Source organism: Hyla sarda, chromosome 8 (assembly GCF_029499605.1).
Source record: "Hyla sarda isolate aHylSar1 chromosome 8, aHylSar1.hap1, whole genome shotgun sequence".
Lineage (NCBI taxonomy): Eukaryota > Metazoa > Chordata > Amphibia > Anura > Hylidae > Hyla > Hyla sarda.
In genome coordinates, this window is record NC_079196.1 from 106,886,156 (window position 1) to 106,903,561 (window position 17,406).

Consider the following 17,406-nt stretch of genomic DNA (forward strand, 5'->3'; position numbering starts at 1 on the left):
AGGGAGCCTCCAGCTGTTGGAAAACTACAACACCCAGCATCCCTGGACTGTCCGGCATGCTGGGAGTTGTAGTTTTCCAACAGCTGAAGGCACCCTGGTTGGGAAACACTGCCTTAAACAATCAACTAAAGTACTTTTTTTAAATAAATGTATAATGCTCACCACTCCAGCCACCCTAGTTAGTACATCTTCCCAGGAAGCAGGAACCAGATAACCTTTGTCATCCTTGATCATGGGTTCAGTGAGTCTTTGACGCTTCAAACCATCATAAGCAAATCTGTTTACAGAGAAAGGCATTATGTGGTTAAAATATTAGAACAAATTATGTGCATAGTACTAAATGGTGGAAAAATACCTGGTTTTATCAGAAATCCACTCTTCATTGATATCTTCACACATTTTAGGCAATATTCTCATCACTTCTCCACCTCTTGTGCTGACCACAATGTTACTACCCAGAGCATCCAGGACATCAATGGATTCAGTTTTCCTGTTTTTAAAGCCAATTAATAAGGTCCATTTAGTCAGTGTCTTCATATGGGGTTTCCCCAGTTTTCTCTGTAAACTGATATGCTATAAACATCTGATATGCTACAAACGTTCAGCAACCCCAGTCTCATGGTCAGACATTTATGCCAGATCAATGAGAATGATACAATTGTACATACTCTTTAAAATCTTTAAAGTAAACAATGCTTTATTATGCAGAGTTTAAAGGGTTATTCCAAAAGGGTTTTGACTTCCCAATCAACTCTGCAACCAGGTCTAAGAGGGCCAAGGGTCCTTCATTTGTAAGATTGGTGTGGGTCTCATATGCCCCTTTCCCCACTATAGATTCTTCTGTTTTTAAAGATCTGTTATATGTTCCGTTATGAAAAACCTGAAAATCTCCCGTTAAACGGCCGTTACAAAATCCCATTATAGTCTTAGGATTTTTACACTATCTGTTTTAACCCTTTTATTTCTTCCGTTCTTTCTCCTGTCACAAAATAATGTCTGTTATTAATAACGGGCTATGACAGGATAAAACGGATAATGTAAAAATCCCATAGACTATAATGGGATTTTGTAGGGAACAATTTTCAGGGTTTTCATAACGGAACATATAACGGATCTTTAAAAACGGAAGACTGTATAGTGTGAAAGGGCCATAGATGGGATCTGCATCAGACACTGACGGCATATCCTGTGCATATATCATAAACATCCAGAAGGGAATATCCCTATAGCAAGCATTACAGTAGATAATGGTAGCATACCAGCCATAAAATACAAATGTAAGCTTTCCCTCATACCTCGTTTCCCAGGGCCGTGCAGTGAATGCATAAGGTTTTGAAGTTAATGCTCCAACAGGGCACAAATCTATTATGTTGCCAGACAATTCTGACATAAACAGTTTCTCTACATAAGTGCCAACTTGAATTTCATTTCCTCTGCCTGTAGTCCCAAGGTCATCCACACCAGCAACCTCACTAGCAAACCTAGCAAAGAAAAAAAAAAAAGAAAAAAAAACATTTTATTTATGTATAAATGTGCATAGAGAGAGGTGGCATAACTCATTAGGACCGCCTACATGACTACTTAGCCCAGAACGAGCAGGGCTTTACACGAATAAATTGCAAGTTATCCTGGAACCTTTTTATATCTATCAATCTGCTCAGCTCCTCCTGCCCTATAATGCCCACAGACTGGACTGCATTTGCAATGTTCCCTTTATTAGGTTTTCAGGATACCATACCAAGCAGAGTGCTAAAATACATCTGAATACCGAATACAACGGGTGCACTGAATGCAGCGGGTCATGATAGTTTTCACTAAGGGTCCAAGGTTCTTGTCCTCCACTGCGCGTTTTCCTTCAGTGAACCTGCTCCTATCACTACCAAACATCATGGACTGATCCTACAAGAGAGAAAAAAAAATAATTGTTAAACTACATCACTCATCCTCGTAACACCCCAAATCCATTAGAGTTGTACAGGAATGCTGCAGTACTCCATTTCTATAGTTTTTAATCAGTATGTAGCATCAATCGGAAGTCCAAGGAACTTTGGCAGGTTTCAACTTTGTACACTGAGGAACTTTACCTGCAAATCACACTCTCCTCCTTGATCACAAATAGGACAATCCAGCGGGTGGTTTGCCAGCAAGAATTCCATCACTCCCTCCCTAACAAAACAAAAAACAAGTAGATCAGCACTGGTAAAGAAACTGGCTTGCAGTTGAGAGATTGCTCTGCATTAAAAGAGAAAAAAAATCTAATTAAGTGGACACTAACTTTTCATACAACTTGTGCTCATCTTATTTTATATCTTAAAAGGGGTACTCCGGTGAAAAAAACTTTTTTGGTTTTAAATCAACTGGTGCCAGAAAGTTAAACAGATTTGTAAATTATTTATATAAAAAAAAACTTAATCCTTCCTGTACTTATTAGCTGCTGAATACTACAGTGGAAATTCTTTTCCGTTTGAAACACAGAGCTGTCTGCTGACATCATGAGCACAGTGCTCTCTACTGACATCTCTGTCCATTTTTGGAACTGTCCAGGGTAAAAAGGAAATCCCCATAGCAAACATATGCTGTTCTGGACAGTTCATAAAATGGACAGAGATGTCAGCAGAGAGCACTGTGCTCATGATGTCAGCAGACAGTTCTGTGTTTCAAAAAGAAAAGAATTTCCGCTGTAGTATTCAACAGCTAATAAGTACAGGAAAGATTAAGATTTTTTAATAGAAGTAATTTACAAATCTGTTTAACTTTCTGGCACCAGTTGATTTAAAAAAAAAAAGTTTTCACTGGAGTACCCCTTTAAAAAATGTTTCTTTGTTAGTTCAACAAAAGAGTAAAGTTTCAGCAACAATGGGTCGCTCTTCCACTGAATTTGCAGTCCACTACCTGTTAGGCTCAATCTATCTCTAGTAACAGAAACCCCAAGACAGGCTGCAGAAAACTGGGTTGGGGCAATGCTTATCTCGGGCTGTTCCTTTTAGCTCATATAGCCACTGACACAGCTGCAAGTAAAGGGATCTTTCAAGTGTGTCTGACAAGAACACAAGTGCCAATCTTGTTGATCAGCACTTATTTACCAAGCCTTCACATGTCTCAATTAATTGCTGAATCGTTTGTGCAATTCTTAAGTTTATCACTATTTGTTGATCAATAGCCCTTTTACACAGCCCAGTTTTTGGGAACAAGTGTCCCTATTAGCCTACTCATTGGACAGATAATCGGCCAGTGTAAAGTGACCTTAGGGGGCTATTCACACGTACAGTATCTTGCGCATATTGAATGCACAGAATTTGAAGCTGCAGGTTTTATTCTGCTGATTTCAATGTAAACTAAATAAACACAGCTTCAAATCCTGCACATCAGATTTGTTCTATTAAAAATATTAATTAAATAAGAGAAGGGCATTTTTTGGGGGGGAAACTCATGTCAGCCATTACAGAGGATACTGTTTACATACCTTGCTTTCCTACTTTTTTCTGAATTTGTCAGTATGTTCCAGCCTTTCATGACAGGCATAGCACAAGCAGCTACAGGCTGAAAACAAAAGATGTACAGTGAGATTATTTAAAACACAGAGCTCCAGTTTTACACATTTTAGAATGTTTTAAGTTAGATTCTGCTACTTTCCTTGTTTATTTATTACATTCCTGAATCCAGCAATAATTCATTTCTTCTCTTTCCACAGGATAGGGGATGAGTAACTGATCGCAGGTCAGACTGCTGGGACCCTCAGTGATCTCCAGGACCCCGACTCTCCGTAAGAAGCATGTGTCGTCTACCGGTAGATGTCACGCGCTTAATTCATTTCTATGGGAGCGCCAATGATGCCCGAGTGCTGCACTTGGGTCTTTTTGGCACTCCCATAGAAGTGAATGGAGTGCATGCCGTCTGCAGCACGTGCTCCTCACTGAGAGCCGGGTCCCGTTCCAGAGATTTCACATTCAGCTACTTATCCCCTCTCCTGTGGGTAGAAGATAAGTTAATTGTGGCTGGAGTTCTCCATTAAATACATCCTCAATCTCCTCCCCACCTCCATTTCCCCATAAAAATGTAAAATAAATAATCTTATTACCAGAACACATAAAGCTACAAGGTTTAAAGGGGTACTCTGCCCCTAGACATCTTATCCCCTATCCAAAGGATAGGGGATAAGATGTCTGATCGCAGGGGTCCTGCCGCTGGGGACCCCTGTTATCTCTGCTGCGGCACCCGAGACATCCGGTGTACAGAGCGAACTTCATTCCGGTGATGCGTGGCAGAGGCTTGTGATGTCATGGTCCGCTCGTGAGGTCATGGCCACACCCCCTCAATGCAAGGCTACGCCCCCTCCCATAGACTTGCATTGAGGGGGCATGGCCGTGACGTCACGAGCCTCCGGCACTGCACCCAACGGTCTAAATGAACACTGGGTGCCGCAGGGGGATTGCGGGGGTCCACAGCGGCAGGACCCCCCGCAATCAGACATCTTATCCCCTATCCTTTGGATAGGGGATAAGATGTCTAGGGGCGGAGTACCCCTTTAACTAGCAAAGACTTTGGATGATTTAGACATTGTTTCACAAACCTTGGGAACTTTCTCTATTTCTACAAGACACATACGACAATTTCCAGCTACCGACAATCTATCATGATAGCAAAAGCGAGGTATCTGTACGCCCACCTTCTCACATGCCTGTGAGGGATGAAAAAGTAAGGTAGAAGATTACAAAAAAATTAAAATAAATTACAATTCTAGTATGCACAAAATATGCTTTTTAACCATCAAACAATGAAGCTTTATTGAAATGAATATCAGATAGCATAATATAAAGCAAAAAACAGGTCCGTAGACCTAACCAAGAACAGAAAATCCAGGTACAGAGCATAACAGGCATAATTTAGCAAAGTACAAAGGTATCATAAATACAAGTATAATAAGGTGTTACTTCCGTCATGACATGTAAATTGCATTTCAACTGCACCAGGGAATAGAAACTATAAAAACAGAGATAACAAAGCTCCCCAAACCCCCCCGCGTACCACCTCCCCCCCCCCCCCCCCCCTTCTCCACCACCCCCCAGAAAAAACCCTAATAGAGAGAAAGGGTGGCTAACTTCAGGGCAGAAAGAAGAGGAAAACCAGGGTTCCCACACCAAGTTAAAGTGATCCACTTGATCCTCTCTTATCGCAGACAGTTTTCCATACAGCAAAATAGTGTTAACCCTCTCAACTACTGCAGTGAAGTACAAGTCAATCTTTCACCACTGCGAAGCAATATGAAAAATATGCTTTTTAAAATGAAACATTCGAATGTCTGCTTCTTTCCTGGATTTATTGGAGTGACACAACCTAAAAGGGTATTCCAAGGAAAGATTTTTTATAGGCAATTGTTACAGGCAGCTGTCAAATAGAAGAAAAATATATACTTACCTTCCTCCCTTACTGCCCTGGTTCTGTTGTACAGCACATCCCAGTTCAGCAAGAAGAATTGCCTGCTTAGCCAATCAGTGCTCTCAGTGGTGTCCACCATAAGCCACTGATCAGATTAGTGGGCAATTCGAAAAACTGATTCCGTAAAAGCTGCACAATGTAGCCAGACCCCCGTGAGAATGACGGCAGCGGAGTGAAGAAGACAAACGAATGTTTATTTTCTATTTTAAAGCAACCAAAGCACAATGGCCTATAACATTTTCTGCCCGAATAGCACTTTAAAAGCAAAACAACTTAAATGTGATTGGTCTTCACAGCAGCCAAAGAGGTGTTATATAGAAAAATAAATCATGATCAAAGTAACAATATTGTCGATTGTGTATTTTTTCTGAAAAAAAGAGAGTAGTTGAGACAATATATTAAGAGATGTATTTGCTTTAGGTTCTGCTCCCATGTCTAAACCTTCAATCAGACATATAAAATGGGAACATTTCCTAACCTATAACTTTGATGTATACCACTATATAACCATACAGTGGCATTCATTGCCCATAGGTGCCAAAAGTAAAAACCATATACAGTGTAAGATCTAGTTTTGTGATGGTCCATAAGAAAGCAAAACGGTCTTGCTGTTTTACTGTATAGGGAAAAATGCAGTCTAAGGACATAAGCCACTTTCTCTCGCGATGCATGACTGTACACCCGAGCAGCGCTTCACCTCCACACGCATTGAAAAGAGTAACGTGAGAAGGGAATGAATGCCGGAGCGCTATGAGTGGGGTATCCAGGGGACACAGTGGCACGAGTACAAGAGGGGAGTAGATTGAAAACGCCAGAAGGCTAGGGTCAGTACTGCACATTACCTTAGCAGTGAAGTTACTGCTTCCATCTTGGTCCTCCTGGTATTACTGTCACCATGTGTGTCATTCAGCTTCTGAATAGCAGAGAAGCTGATCTGCCATTCACAAATCTGGGGAAGCTGAAGGACACACATTGTGTGACATATTGTTGTGTGACGTGCGGCATCCTGGCTCCTTACTTTTTTGTCAAGCAGTATAAAGTGACTTCACCAGCATAATAGTGACTGCAGCTCTTAGAATAATACCGGATGCAACGCTGGATCAGTACAGAATAAGGAGATTTTTGTTTACTTACCGTAAAATCTCTTTCTCGAAGGATCCATTGGGGGACACAGACCGTGGGTGTATGCTGCTGTCTCTAGGAGGTGTGACACTATGGTAATAAAAAAAGTCAGCTCCTCCCAGCAGGATATACCCGCCTTCAGGCTCTGAGCTAGTCAGTTTAAGTTCCAGAGCAATAGGAGGAGACCAATAGGTCAAAGAAAAATCCAAAACTGTCCGAGAACCAGAAGAAAAAAACATAACTGAACACACCCTCGGACAGAGAACCAAGGAAAAAACCCAAAAAGGGCGGGAGCTGTGTCCCCCAATGGATCCTTCGAGAAAGAGATTTTACGGTAAGTAAACAAAAATCTCTTTTTCTCTATCGGCTCCATTGGGGGACACAGACCGTGGGACGTACCAAAGCCGTCCCTTGGGTGGGCAGATAAGTAATCAGGCAAACCTCAAGAAAAAGTGTGCAAAGATGACCAGGTAGCCACCTTGCAAATCTGCGAGGCCGAGGCTCTATTCTGGAGTGCCCAGGATGCCCCAACAGAACGTGTGGAATGAGTCACAACCCTGAAAGGAGAAATCTTCCCCTTACAGCGATAGGCTTCCGAAATGGCGGACCGAATTCACCGAGAAATGGTGGCCTTGGAAGCAGGTTGTCCCTTGCGACGACCTTCCGTAAGGATGAAAAAGGAATCACACTGACGAAACGAAGAAGTGATGGAGAGATAAGACCGAACAGCCCGAACTACATCCAGCTTGTGTAGTAAGCGCTCCTTAGGATAAGAAGGAGCCGGACAAAAGGACGGGAGGACAATGTCCTCATTGAGATGAAAGGCCGAGACCACCTTAGGCAAAAAGGAAGGATCTGGCTGGAAAACGACCTTGTCTTGGTGGATCACCAGAAACGGAGAACAGCAGGAAAGAGCTGCCAGTTCAGACACCCTCCGGATGGAGGTGATAGCCACAAGAAACGCCACTTTCCAAGAAAGGAGGCGGAGAGACACCTCTCTAAGGGGCTCAAAGGGTGCACCCTGGAGGGCACTCAGAACCATATTCAAGTCCCAAGGGGGAGAAGGTGACCGATATGGAGGAACAGCGTGCGCCACTCCTTGCAGGAAGGTCCGGACATGAGAATTAGAAGCCAGGGGCCACTGGAAAAGAACAGTAAGGGCCGAAACCCGACCTTTAAAAGGGAACTGAGAGACAATCCCAGTTCCAACCCAGACTGCAAAAAGTAGAGAAGACGGGGAACCGAGAAGGTCACCGGGGAGAAGTCCTGAGCTTCACACCAATGAAAATAAGACCGGCAAGTACGGTGGTAAATTCTTGCGGAAAAGGGCTTACGAGCCTTGAGCATGGTGTGAATGACTTGGGAAGAGAACCCGCAGGCCCTCAAAACCGCGGTCTCAACCGCCACGCCGTCAAATGCAGTGACTGTAAATTGGGGTGGCAAAGAGGACCCTGAGAGAGTAGGTCCGGGCAGAGCGGAAGGCGCAGAGGAGCGTCGTCCAGGAGCCTGACTACGTCGACGTACCACGACCTTCAGGGCCAATCTGGAGCTACCAGAATGGCGGGGATGTCCTCTGCCTTGAGCTTCCTCAGCACCCTGGGAAGGAGCGGAAGAGGAGGGAACAGATAAGGTAGGGCGAACCCCACCCAAAGAATCACTTAGGCGTCCACGGCCAGAGCCTGAGGGTCCCGGGACTTGGACACAAACAGAAGGACTGCCCTTGGAGAAGAAGGGGGGAGCAAAGCCACCAGAGCAGAGACTGACTAACCCTGCGAGGGAGAACAATCTGACGATCGAGGGACAGAGGAGACCTGTTCCATCGAGAGAGAATCGCCAGTTGAAGAGGGAGGTAATGAAACTGGGCAAAGGGTATGGCCTCCATAGTTGCCACCATCCAACCCAGGACTTCCATACAAGTGCGGATGGAGACTGATACCTGGGTCCGAAGGGAGCGCACCCCTGACCGGAGCGCCAGACGTTTGTCCGGCGGAAGACAAATTCGGGCAGAGGAAGTGTCTGATCGAAGTCCCAGGAAGGTTAGAGACTGGGTAGGACAGAGGAATGACTTGTCCCGGTTGACCATCCACCCGAAGAGAGTCAGAGTGTGGAGAGTGACGTCCAGATTCTCCAGAGTCTGGGCTCTGGTTGGAGCCTTGATGAGAAGGTCGTCCAGATAGGGTATCACCGAGATTCCCCTCGACCGTAACAGGCCCATCACTGGCGCAAGGATCTTTGTAAAGACCCGAGGAGCCGTGGCTAGACCAAAGGGGAGGGCTACGAATTGAAAGTGCCCCTCCGGAACCGCAAAGCAGAGGTACAGATAATGGCCCGGAAATATTGGCACATGGAGGTAGGCATCCTTGATGTCCATCGATGAAAGGAACTCCCCTTGTTCCAGGGACGCCACCATCGAACAGAGGGATTCCTTTCTGAAGTAGCGGAGAAGAAGGTGACCATTGAGATGCTTGAGGTCTAGGATTGGTCGCACAGAACTGTCCTTTTTGGGTACCACAAAGATTTGAATAGAAACCCCGAAAACGTTCCCCTGGAGGAACGGGGACGATAATCCCCTGGAGAAGCAGAGACTGGAGAGCCGCTCGAAATTGCTTCGCCAGAGGAGGAGACCGGGGGGTCCGGGATCGGAAAAAAAAGCGATCCCTCGGAAGGGAGGCGAATTCGATTTGGTAACCGTTGGACACCACATCCCTGACCCAAGAGTCCTGAATGTGTGAAGTCCAGATGTCTCGGAAAAACAAGAGACGACCTCCCACCCGAAAAGACCGGACCGGTTGGAGTCTGACTTCCAAGACGGGCCTGCCTGGAACAGGGGAGCCTTCTTGTCCCACGAGGGCGCCTGCCTGGACCCTTTACTGGGACCAGAGGTCCGAAAGGAGGACTTCCTCTGGGAAGTAGGGCGAGCCTTATTTTGAGGGAACAAGGAACTCTTACCTCCTGTTGCCTCAGAGATAATCTCATCAAGGCGTTTGCCAAAAAGATGGCCACCGGAAAAGGGAAGCTCAATGAGAGACCTTTTGGAAGCGGCATCCGCATTCCAAGCTTTAAGCCACATAGAGCAGCGGAGGGCCGCTAGGTGACCCACAGCAAAGGCAGAACAACGGGCTGACTGCATGGAAGCTGTGCACAGAAAGTCCCCAGCTTTAGCGCATTGGAGAGCCAGAGCAGATAGATCCTATGGGGGGGATCCCGCTAAGATATCCTGATGGAGCTTTTGGCACCACTCCGACAGGGCCTTGGACACCCCTGTCAAGGCGAAGATGGGAAGAAGAGAAGAGCCAGCTGCTTCAGAAGCGAACTTCGCTAAAGATTCTACCTTCTTGTCCGCGGGATCCTTGAAGGCAGCGGCATCTGCCAGAGGCAGTGTAGTCGCCTTAGAGATCCGGGAGATTGGTGGATCCACTGAGGGAGGGGAAACCACCTTAGCGACAAAGTCCTTGTCAAATGGATAACGTTCTTGAATTGTCTTGATTCCCGGGAACCTCTTATCTGGATGTTTCCATGCGGATTCCAGAATGTCGTCAAAGTCAGCGTGAGGGTTGAACCTTTGAGGTGCTGGTTTAGCACGATGAAAGGATACTCCTGGATTGACATCCGAAGATCCTGGATCCTCCAAGTGAAAGGTGTCTCTCATGAGTTCACAGTTGCAATTGAGTCTGAGCGGTCCTCTGAGTCAGAGGAAGCCTCGTCCACCAGGAGAATGTGAATGAGTAGAGGCAGTTCTGGAGTGAGGCGACTCAGACCGGGTACGCGGCTCTGGCGTGGCAGAGCGGCGACTCAGAGAACGTCCTCTGCCCAGAAGATGGGGGGGGGGGGGGCGGGACCCGCAAGGGGAAAGCTCACGTCTATCAGAAGACTCAATGGAAGAGTCAGACGAGGCACCCCTAGCACGCTTGTGAGAGCGTGAAGTACGAGGAGCAGGCCCTCTCAGATGTCCTGCGCAGGGAAGACCCCTTCAAGGCGGACACCATTTCCCGGGAGGCCTCAGCCACCGAACGGGAGACTTGGGTCAAGTCAGCCATATACTGGGACAGGGAAGAAACCCAGGCTGGAGGAGCGGCTGAACCCACCGGGACCGAAGGGGCATCAGGGGGTCTGGGGGAGCAGTGGAGCAGGCAGGGCGAGTGGGCTCAGCAGAGCCAGACATCTTGGTATTATACAGTGCTTACAGATATAACAAGTCACTGAATTTCCAGGTTTATGTTTAGAGGGAGGAACAGCCCTGGGTACGGACATAATGTGGGAAAAAAGAAGACAGGAACTTTCTCACCCTAGTCTGTGTCCCCTGTCAGCTGCAGTGAGGAGAACTCGCTCCGTGCAGCCAGAGAGACTGAACAGGCCAGCCAATAGGGAGGGAGGGGTGTGTCTGAAGCAAGGCACACAGTAACCGACCCCTTCACATAGAAAATCGCGCCCACGGCGCTGATTGGATGCTGCTTCGTGCCTCTGAGAGCTCCCAGCCCAGTAGGCAGAGCTACAGACCGGCCGAAGAACTGTCATGGCGCCCGCTCCTTGTCCCAAGCGCACTTGCCTAGCCGCATATGCGCTCGGGGGAATAGAGTGGGTGGCCAAATCGCTGGCAGAGACTGCCGGCGAAAGTGAAAGTAAGCCGGCGCTGAGAGCGCCCGGCCCCAAGCATAGTAAAGTGCCCCATACTACATGCCCCATAAAGTAAGGTGCCTTATAATATATGCCCCCTCAGGGGCAACTGAAGGTGGACAAAAAAACAGGGGGTCTCCAGAGGTAATGGAGCCGATAGAGAAAAGTAATGTATGTGCACATTGACTCCACCAGAATAGTGAGTGCAGCTTTGGAGTATACCAGATGTTGCTTTTAATCCAAAGTTATGTTCTATATTTAATATAGGATGTAACTTAGGAGTAACATCTGGTATACTCCAAAGCTGAACTCACTATTCTGCTGGTGGAGTAACTTTGTACACACTACACACATTACATATCCTGTACTGATCCGTACAATTACATTACTGATCTTGTACAGGGGCATGATTTTAATGTATATACACTGTGTGTGTGTGTGGGGGGGGGGGGGGGGGGGGGGGGGAATTTATCATAACCTGTGGAGAAGAGAATATAGCCCATAGCAACCAGTAAGCTTGCCTCTTATTTTGGAAAATGACTGGAAAATGAAAGAAGCAATATGATAGGTTGCTATGAGCAACTGCTCCACTTTTCCTTTGCACAGGTTTGATAAATCTCCCACAGTGACTCCACATCAGCGGAGTAGTGACTGCAGCCCTGGTAGTATAATATAGAAAGATCTCTCACCAGGCCCCCCTCCCAGGCTCTCTTCTCTCCGGGCTGCTCTGCTCTGATGTCACCACAGGTCCTTCAGCCACATTCTCTTCTATCCTAATGAGCTTTGTCCCACATATATGGTGACATCATCATAGGTCCTACACCTCCAGCATGCAGCAGATATAGAGCAGATCCTGGTCAAATGTCACTGTTGTGTTGTGTGGAGATCTCCAGCTCCTCAGTGACTGCCTGACCAGGACCTACTTTGTATTTGCTAGATGTAAATCAGCTGCTATTACAGAATTTTTTACGCATACCCCCAGGAGGACTGCTGTGTAATCCTGAGGGTGCTCATTGACCAGGTTGGGAACCGCAGATCTATGGGTTAGGCCAAAGACAGCACAACACTTTGCTACCTCCCCTGTGGGGGTCCAAGAGGTCGGACCCCTGCATGATCATACATATCCTCTATGCTGTGGATAGAGAATCAGTGTTAAAACGGTACAAACCCTGGAAGAAAAAACTTTTATGGTTTAGTATTAAATATCAAAAATATGATTATGTAATTCTAAATATTCCAAGTGAAGTTGAGAAAAAAAAAAAAATGATAGAACTTTACCTGTAGCACGGTGGTGCCAGGATCAACCATTACTGGTTTGCCATCTACAAAGACTTCCAACAGGTTGCTTGAAGCTGTGCTTGCTGTACGGACTATTTAAAAAAATTATAATATTTTAATATTAAATTAGTGCCCAAGGTATAAATATAATATGCAAGTAAATTAAATCTATATTTACTAGAGAATTTTTAAAGTTTTGGCAATATTGTCTTTTATGCAATTTAAAATAATTAGAAAATAATAAGGAGAGGAAAGGTGCGACAACTTCAGGACCTATGTACAGCAACGTTCAGAATCTTTACTTGGGTTATCTGCTGGGAAAAGCTTCTACTATATATGCCAAAGGTCCATCCATGGGGCTCCATTCACCAGACTAAGGCTACTACAGTGACTACACTATTCGGTAAGGACATACTTTTCCATACATTGATTTTTGTCAAGTTATTGTGTAGTCCATAATTTTCTGCAAAGACAGTATAATAAGGGTAGGTTCACACGGACAAAAACCTCTGAGAAGAAAAAAAAAATAATAATTATCACATTTTTAAACATTATCCATTGAAGTTAATGGAAGATAAAAAAGAAAAAGTGCATTTTCATGGGGTGCTTTTTATCCGTGTGAACACACCCCAAGTATGATCAAATATTTGCTCATAGCAACTAATATCACAAACTGTTAAATAGAAATAACTCAGGCGCTTCACAAGGGCTGTGGTGATATGCCCAACAAGCTGCTATATCCTGTATAGGTCCCCGTATCCTTTATACTAGGGAGTATAAACTTCCAAAAAGTAATGATAGTAGTAATTCATAAATATTACTTTACGGAAGTTAATATCAGAAACTGCTTAATTTTTCCAAATGGTCCGCAGGAACTGGTTACTGGGTGCTCCTTATTTTCTATGATATCTAAACCATGCAGTGTGTACTTACCATTGTTTATAGTGGCACTTGTCAGAGCCCTGCGAACAGCGGGGAATAGCAGCATGGTGCTGAAAATAACAAAAAAAAGACAAATATAGTGTTTATTAACAATAATAATGAGAAGAAGCATTTTGACACTCATGACAAAAGTGTCCAACTTTTAGATCTGTATTGTATATTTGTGGTTATACATAAGAACTGATAGAATTATGGTTTTAATGGGATGGTGCCCATACACCTTAGACTAAAGTCAGACAAACCCATCATCATCAGTGTGGTCAGCCAACTGTCTAACATGTATGGCAGCCCCCCAACTCTTCACCGACAGATGAGGTCTGTGGAGAGAAGGGTTGGGTGTGTTGGATTTTCACAACATACAAAACGTTCATGTGTATGGGGAGAGATAACTATCCATCAACATGGTAAAGAAGAAGAAAATTAATGATTAATGACTAACGAATATTGCATGTGTGTCTCTATGAGAAGTCCAAATACAGGAAGGGAGGGTGGACAGGCAGGGAGGGCTCTGTGCACCGAGGACAGGCAGGGCTCTGTGCACCGAGGACAGGCAGGGCTCCGTACAGTGAGGCTCTATAACATGTTCCTGGCTAAAACATAAGGATGATTGAGAAGCCAGGAGCCTGCACAGAGCCCTGCTTGTCCTACCCTCAATTCCTGTTTTTGGTCTCCTCAGAGACACACAGACAATAGCTGCAGGGACAGCATTTTTTCACCCAAATATATACACAACTTTTAACCAATGTATATTGCTAATATAATTGTATTATCTACAGGAGACGGATGGTCTCCTGAGGGATGTCCTCCCAGACCTGGACTAAAGCATTCGCCAACTCCTGCACAGTCTTTGGTGCAACGTGGCGTTGGTGAATGGAGAGAGACATAATGTCCCAGATGTGCTCAATCGGATTCAGGTCTGGGGAATGGGCGGGCCAGTCCATAGCACCAATGCCTTTATCTTGCAGGAACTGCTAACATACTCAAGCCACAAGAGGTCTAGCATTGTCTTGCATTAGGAGGAACCCAGGGCCAACCGCACCAGCATTACGGTCTCACAAGGGGTCTGAGGATCTCATCTGGGTATCTAATGGCAGTCAGGCTACCTCTGGAAAGCACATGGAGGGCTGTGCGGGCCCCCTCAAAAAAATGTCACCCCACACCATTACTAACCCACCACCAAACCGGTCATGCTGGAGGATGTTGCAGGCAGCAGAACGTTCTCTATGGCATCTCCAGACTGTCTTATGTGCTCAGTGTGAACCTGCTATCATCTGTGAAGAGCACAGGGCACCAGTGGTGAATTTGCCAATCTTGGTGTTCTCTGGCAAACGCCAAACTTCCTGCACGGTGTTGGGCTGTAAGCACAACCCCCACCTGTGGATGTTGGGCCCTCATACCACCCTAATGGAGTCTGTTTCTGACTGTTGGAGTGGACACATGCACATTTGTGGCCTGCTCGAGGTCCTTTTGCAGGGCTCTGGCAGTGCTCCTCCTTGTACAAAGGCGATAGCTGTCCTGCTGCTGGGTTGTTGCCCTCCTACGGCCTCTTCCATGTTTCCTGATGTACTGGCCTGTCTCCTGGTAGCCCCTCCATGCTTTGGACACTACACTGACAGACACAGCAAACCTCCTTGCCACAGCTCGCATTGATGTGACATCCTGGATGAGCTGCACTACCTGAGCCACTTGTGTGGGTTGTAGACTCCGTATAATGCTACCACTAGAGTGAAAACACCGCCAGCATTCAAAAGTGACCAAAGCATCAGCCTGGAAGCATAGGAACTGAGAAGTGATCTGTGGTCACCACCTGCAGAACCACTCCTTTATTGGGGGTGTCTTGCTAATTGCCTATAAATTTCCACCTGTTGTCTGTTCCATTTGCACAACAGCATGTGAAATTGATTGTCAATCAGTGTTGCTTCCTGAGTGGACAGTGTGATTTCACAGAAGTGTGAGTGACTTGGTGTTACATTGTGTTGTTTAAGTGTTCCCTTTTATTTTTTTGAGCAGTGTATAAAATGTTTTTGTATCTGACAGTGCCCATTTAAAGTTTCTAGGAAGTTAGAGAATCCCTCAATGTCAATGTCAGTTAGTGCGTTCTTGCTTCTCTTTTGCCTGTTTTGATGGCATGGACTAAGCTCGTCAAACATTATGGAGCAGATATGCCAGAACTCTGGAGTATCAACTGGCGCTTGGACGGTGTGGACATGTACCACCCTCATGACAGAAATTTGGTCAGCACGTAATTCCACCAAAAGGCTGAACATATTGATTCTTTCAGTGTGTCCAGAATTTATTGTCACAGAAATTCTGCAGTGTGAACAGAAAAAATATTCACACCAATGTTAAATTCATGCAGCAGAATTCATGAGCAGAATTCTGCTTGAAAATTCCACAGTGTGTATACACCCTCTGATCTCATTCCATCTGGAGCAGGCGCTGGACCACTCGGAAATGTGCCATCTGAATAGACAGCAATGCATTCCAGGGCAGAATTATTCTTTCGGTAGATTCTGATGTCCAGAATTCCGTAAAGAGAACGGTGCAGCAGAATCCCATTGAGAACGGGAGGGTGCTGTATTGTATTTTTCAAGCGTTATTCCCCTAGGAAAATATGTAATTTAATGGGCCCTAAAAGTTCTGTCACAATCACTGACCTCTATTTCCACCCACTGCATTTGCATTGGTTTTTTTTGCACATTTTCTACTGTATTGCTTGAAGCTTTCTATCTCGACATTTAGACATCTTCCTTGGTATACCTGTATGTTTTCCTTTTATAACCTTCTCCTTTTGTTTACACTTGCACAAAATATTTCAGACAGCAGACTGGGAACAACCAACATCTTCTACCGAGCTCTGGCTTTCCATCCTGGCGTTTTAAACAACGGTCCGGTTGGGGTTCATTAGCATTTCAGACGTGTCCGGTCTTTCCTTTAGTGAAGTAGCAAGGTGATTCCACCATTTTTTTCCAACAACATTGAACAATTCCATCATCGTTCCTCTACTTGAACTGGAAAAACATTTGCCAGCAATGGAAATAATATCCTTTTCGTTACTTGAGGTATATTTCATGATGTCAAAATGTTCAGGAAACATTTGGAGAGAATTATTTAAAGCTGTGTAGAGGAAGAGTGGTGCAGTTGCTCATGGCAACCAGATTGCACCTTTAATTTTGGAGAAAAGTTGGAGATTCAATAATCGTGGATTCTCAACTAGTGTGCCTCCAGCTGTTGCAAAACTACAACTCTCAGTATGCCCGGACAGCCTTCGGCTGTCCGGGCATGCTGGGGGTTGTAGTTTTGCAACAGCTGGCGGCATTCTGGTTGGGAAACACTGCCATAACTATTCCCAGTTAGATTTGTGGATCACTGCAGGACTAGCCCAGGCCATGGAGATCCTATGAGGTTGTAGGCTGCCTCTGCTGGAGAGGTCTATAGTGATTCCCTACACCAGTCCCTGTAGAGATGCTGCCCCCTGCCGGCCGGGCACCACAGTGTGCCAGGTAGTGTATAACAGAGGGGTCCAGACACACGGGCACCCCTCCTGGTACACCCCCATGCCGTATGATGCCACCACTAGCAGCAGCGTAGTCTCCGGCAACCCGAACTGTCAAGGACACGAGAGTCACCCCCGTCTGTTACACCGTCCTCCGACCCAGTCCCCTCACCGCCCCCCGCCGAACACACCAGAGCCCACTCCGCTCCCGCCTCACTCACCCTGCGGTCTTCCCTTCGGGGTTCCGCAGCTATTTGGCCTTACAGCCCACCGCAGTGTCAACTTGCCCCTGTTCAATATGGCCGACTCGGCAACCTTCGGAAATTGTAGAGACACTTCGGCGATTTCCGGCAAGTGACACAACGACTTCCGGAACAGCGACGCTTTACGAGTACCAGGCTAGAGTCAGGGGGCTAGACCTATTCGTAGCTGCTGACGGCATTTTATTTCCCAATTGACACTGGGCTAAGTTTAACAATTACAAGGGAACGCTCCCTTATTAAAAATGGCGGATTTGG

The 17,406-nt window shown here is 45.8% G+C and overlaps 1 protein-coding gene across 1 annotated transcript in view; it reads right to left on the reverse strand.

Annotated features, from left to right (window-relative positions):
• NDUFS1 (NADH:ubiquinone oxidoreductase core subunit S1) overlaps positions 1 to 17,323 on the reverse strand; it is a 40,905-nt gene extending 23,582 nt beyond the window's left edge. Inside the window, exons 1-10 of the mRNA XM_056536443.1 lie at positions 17,110 to 17,323; positions 13,384 to 13,442; positions 12,451 to 12,542; positions 4,571 to 4,678; positions 3,464 to 3,540; positions 2,085 to 2,166; positions 1,769 to 1,899; positions 1,296 to 1,481; positions 356 to 490; positions 163 to 277 (exon numbers count right to left, since the gene is read on the reverse strand). Of these exons, the coding sequence (XP_056392418.1) occupies positions 163 to 277; positions 356 to 490; positions 1,296 to 1,481; positions 1,769 to 1,899; positions 2,085 to 2,166; positions 3,464 to 3,540; positions 4,571 to 4,678; positions 12,451 to 12,542; positions 13,384 to 13,438 (981 nt within the window). The 5' untranslated portion in view covers positions 13,439 to 13,442; positions 17,110 to 17,323. The remainder of the gene's footprint in view (positions 1 to 162; positions 278 to 355; positions 491 to 1,295; positions 1,482 to 1,768; positions 1,900 to 2,084; positions 2,167 to 3,463; positions 3,541 to 4,570; positions 4,679 to 12,450; positions 12,543 to 13,383; positions 13,443 to 17,109) is intronic.
• Between the last annotated feature and the right edge of the window lie 83 nt (positions 17,324 to 17,406).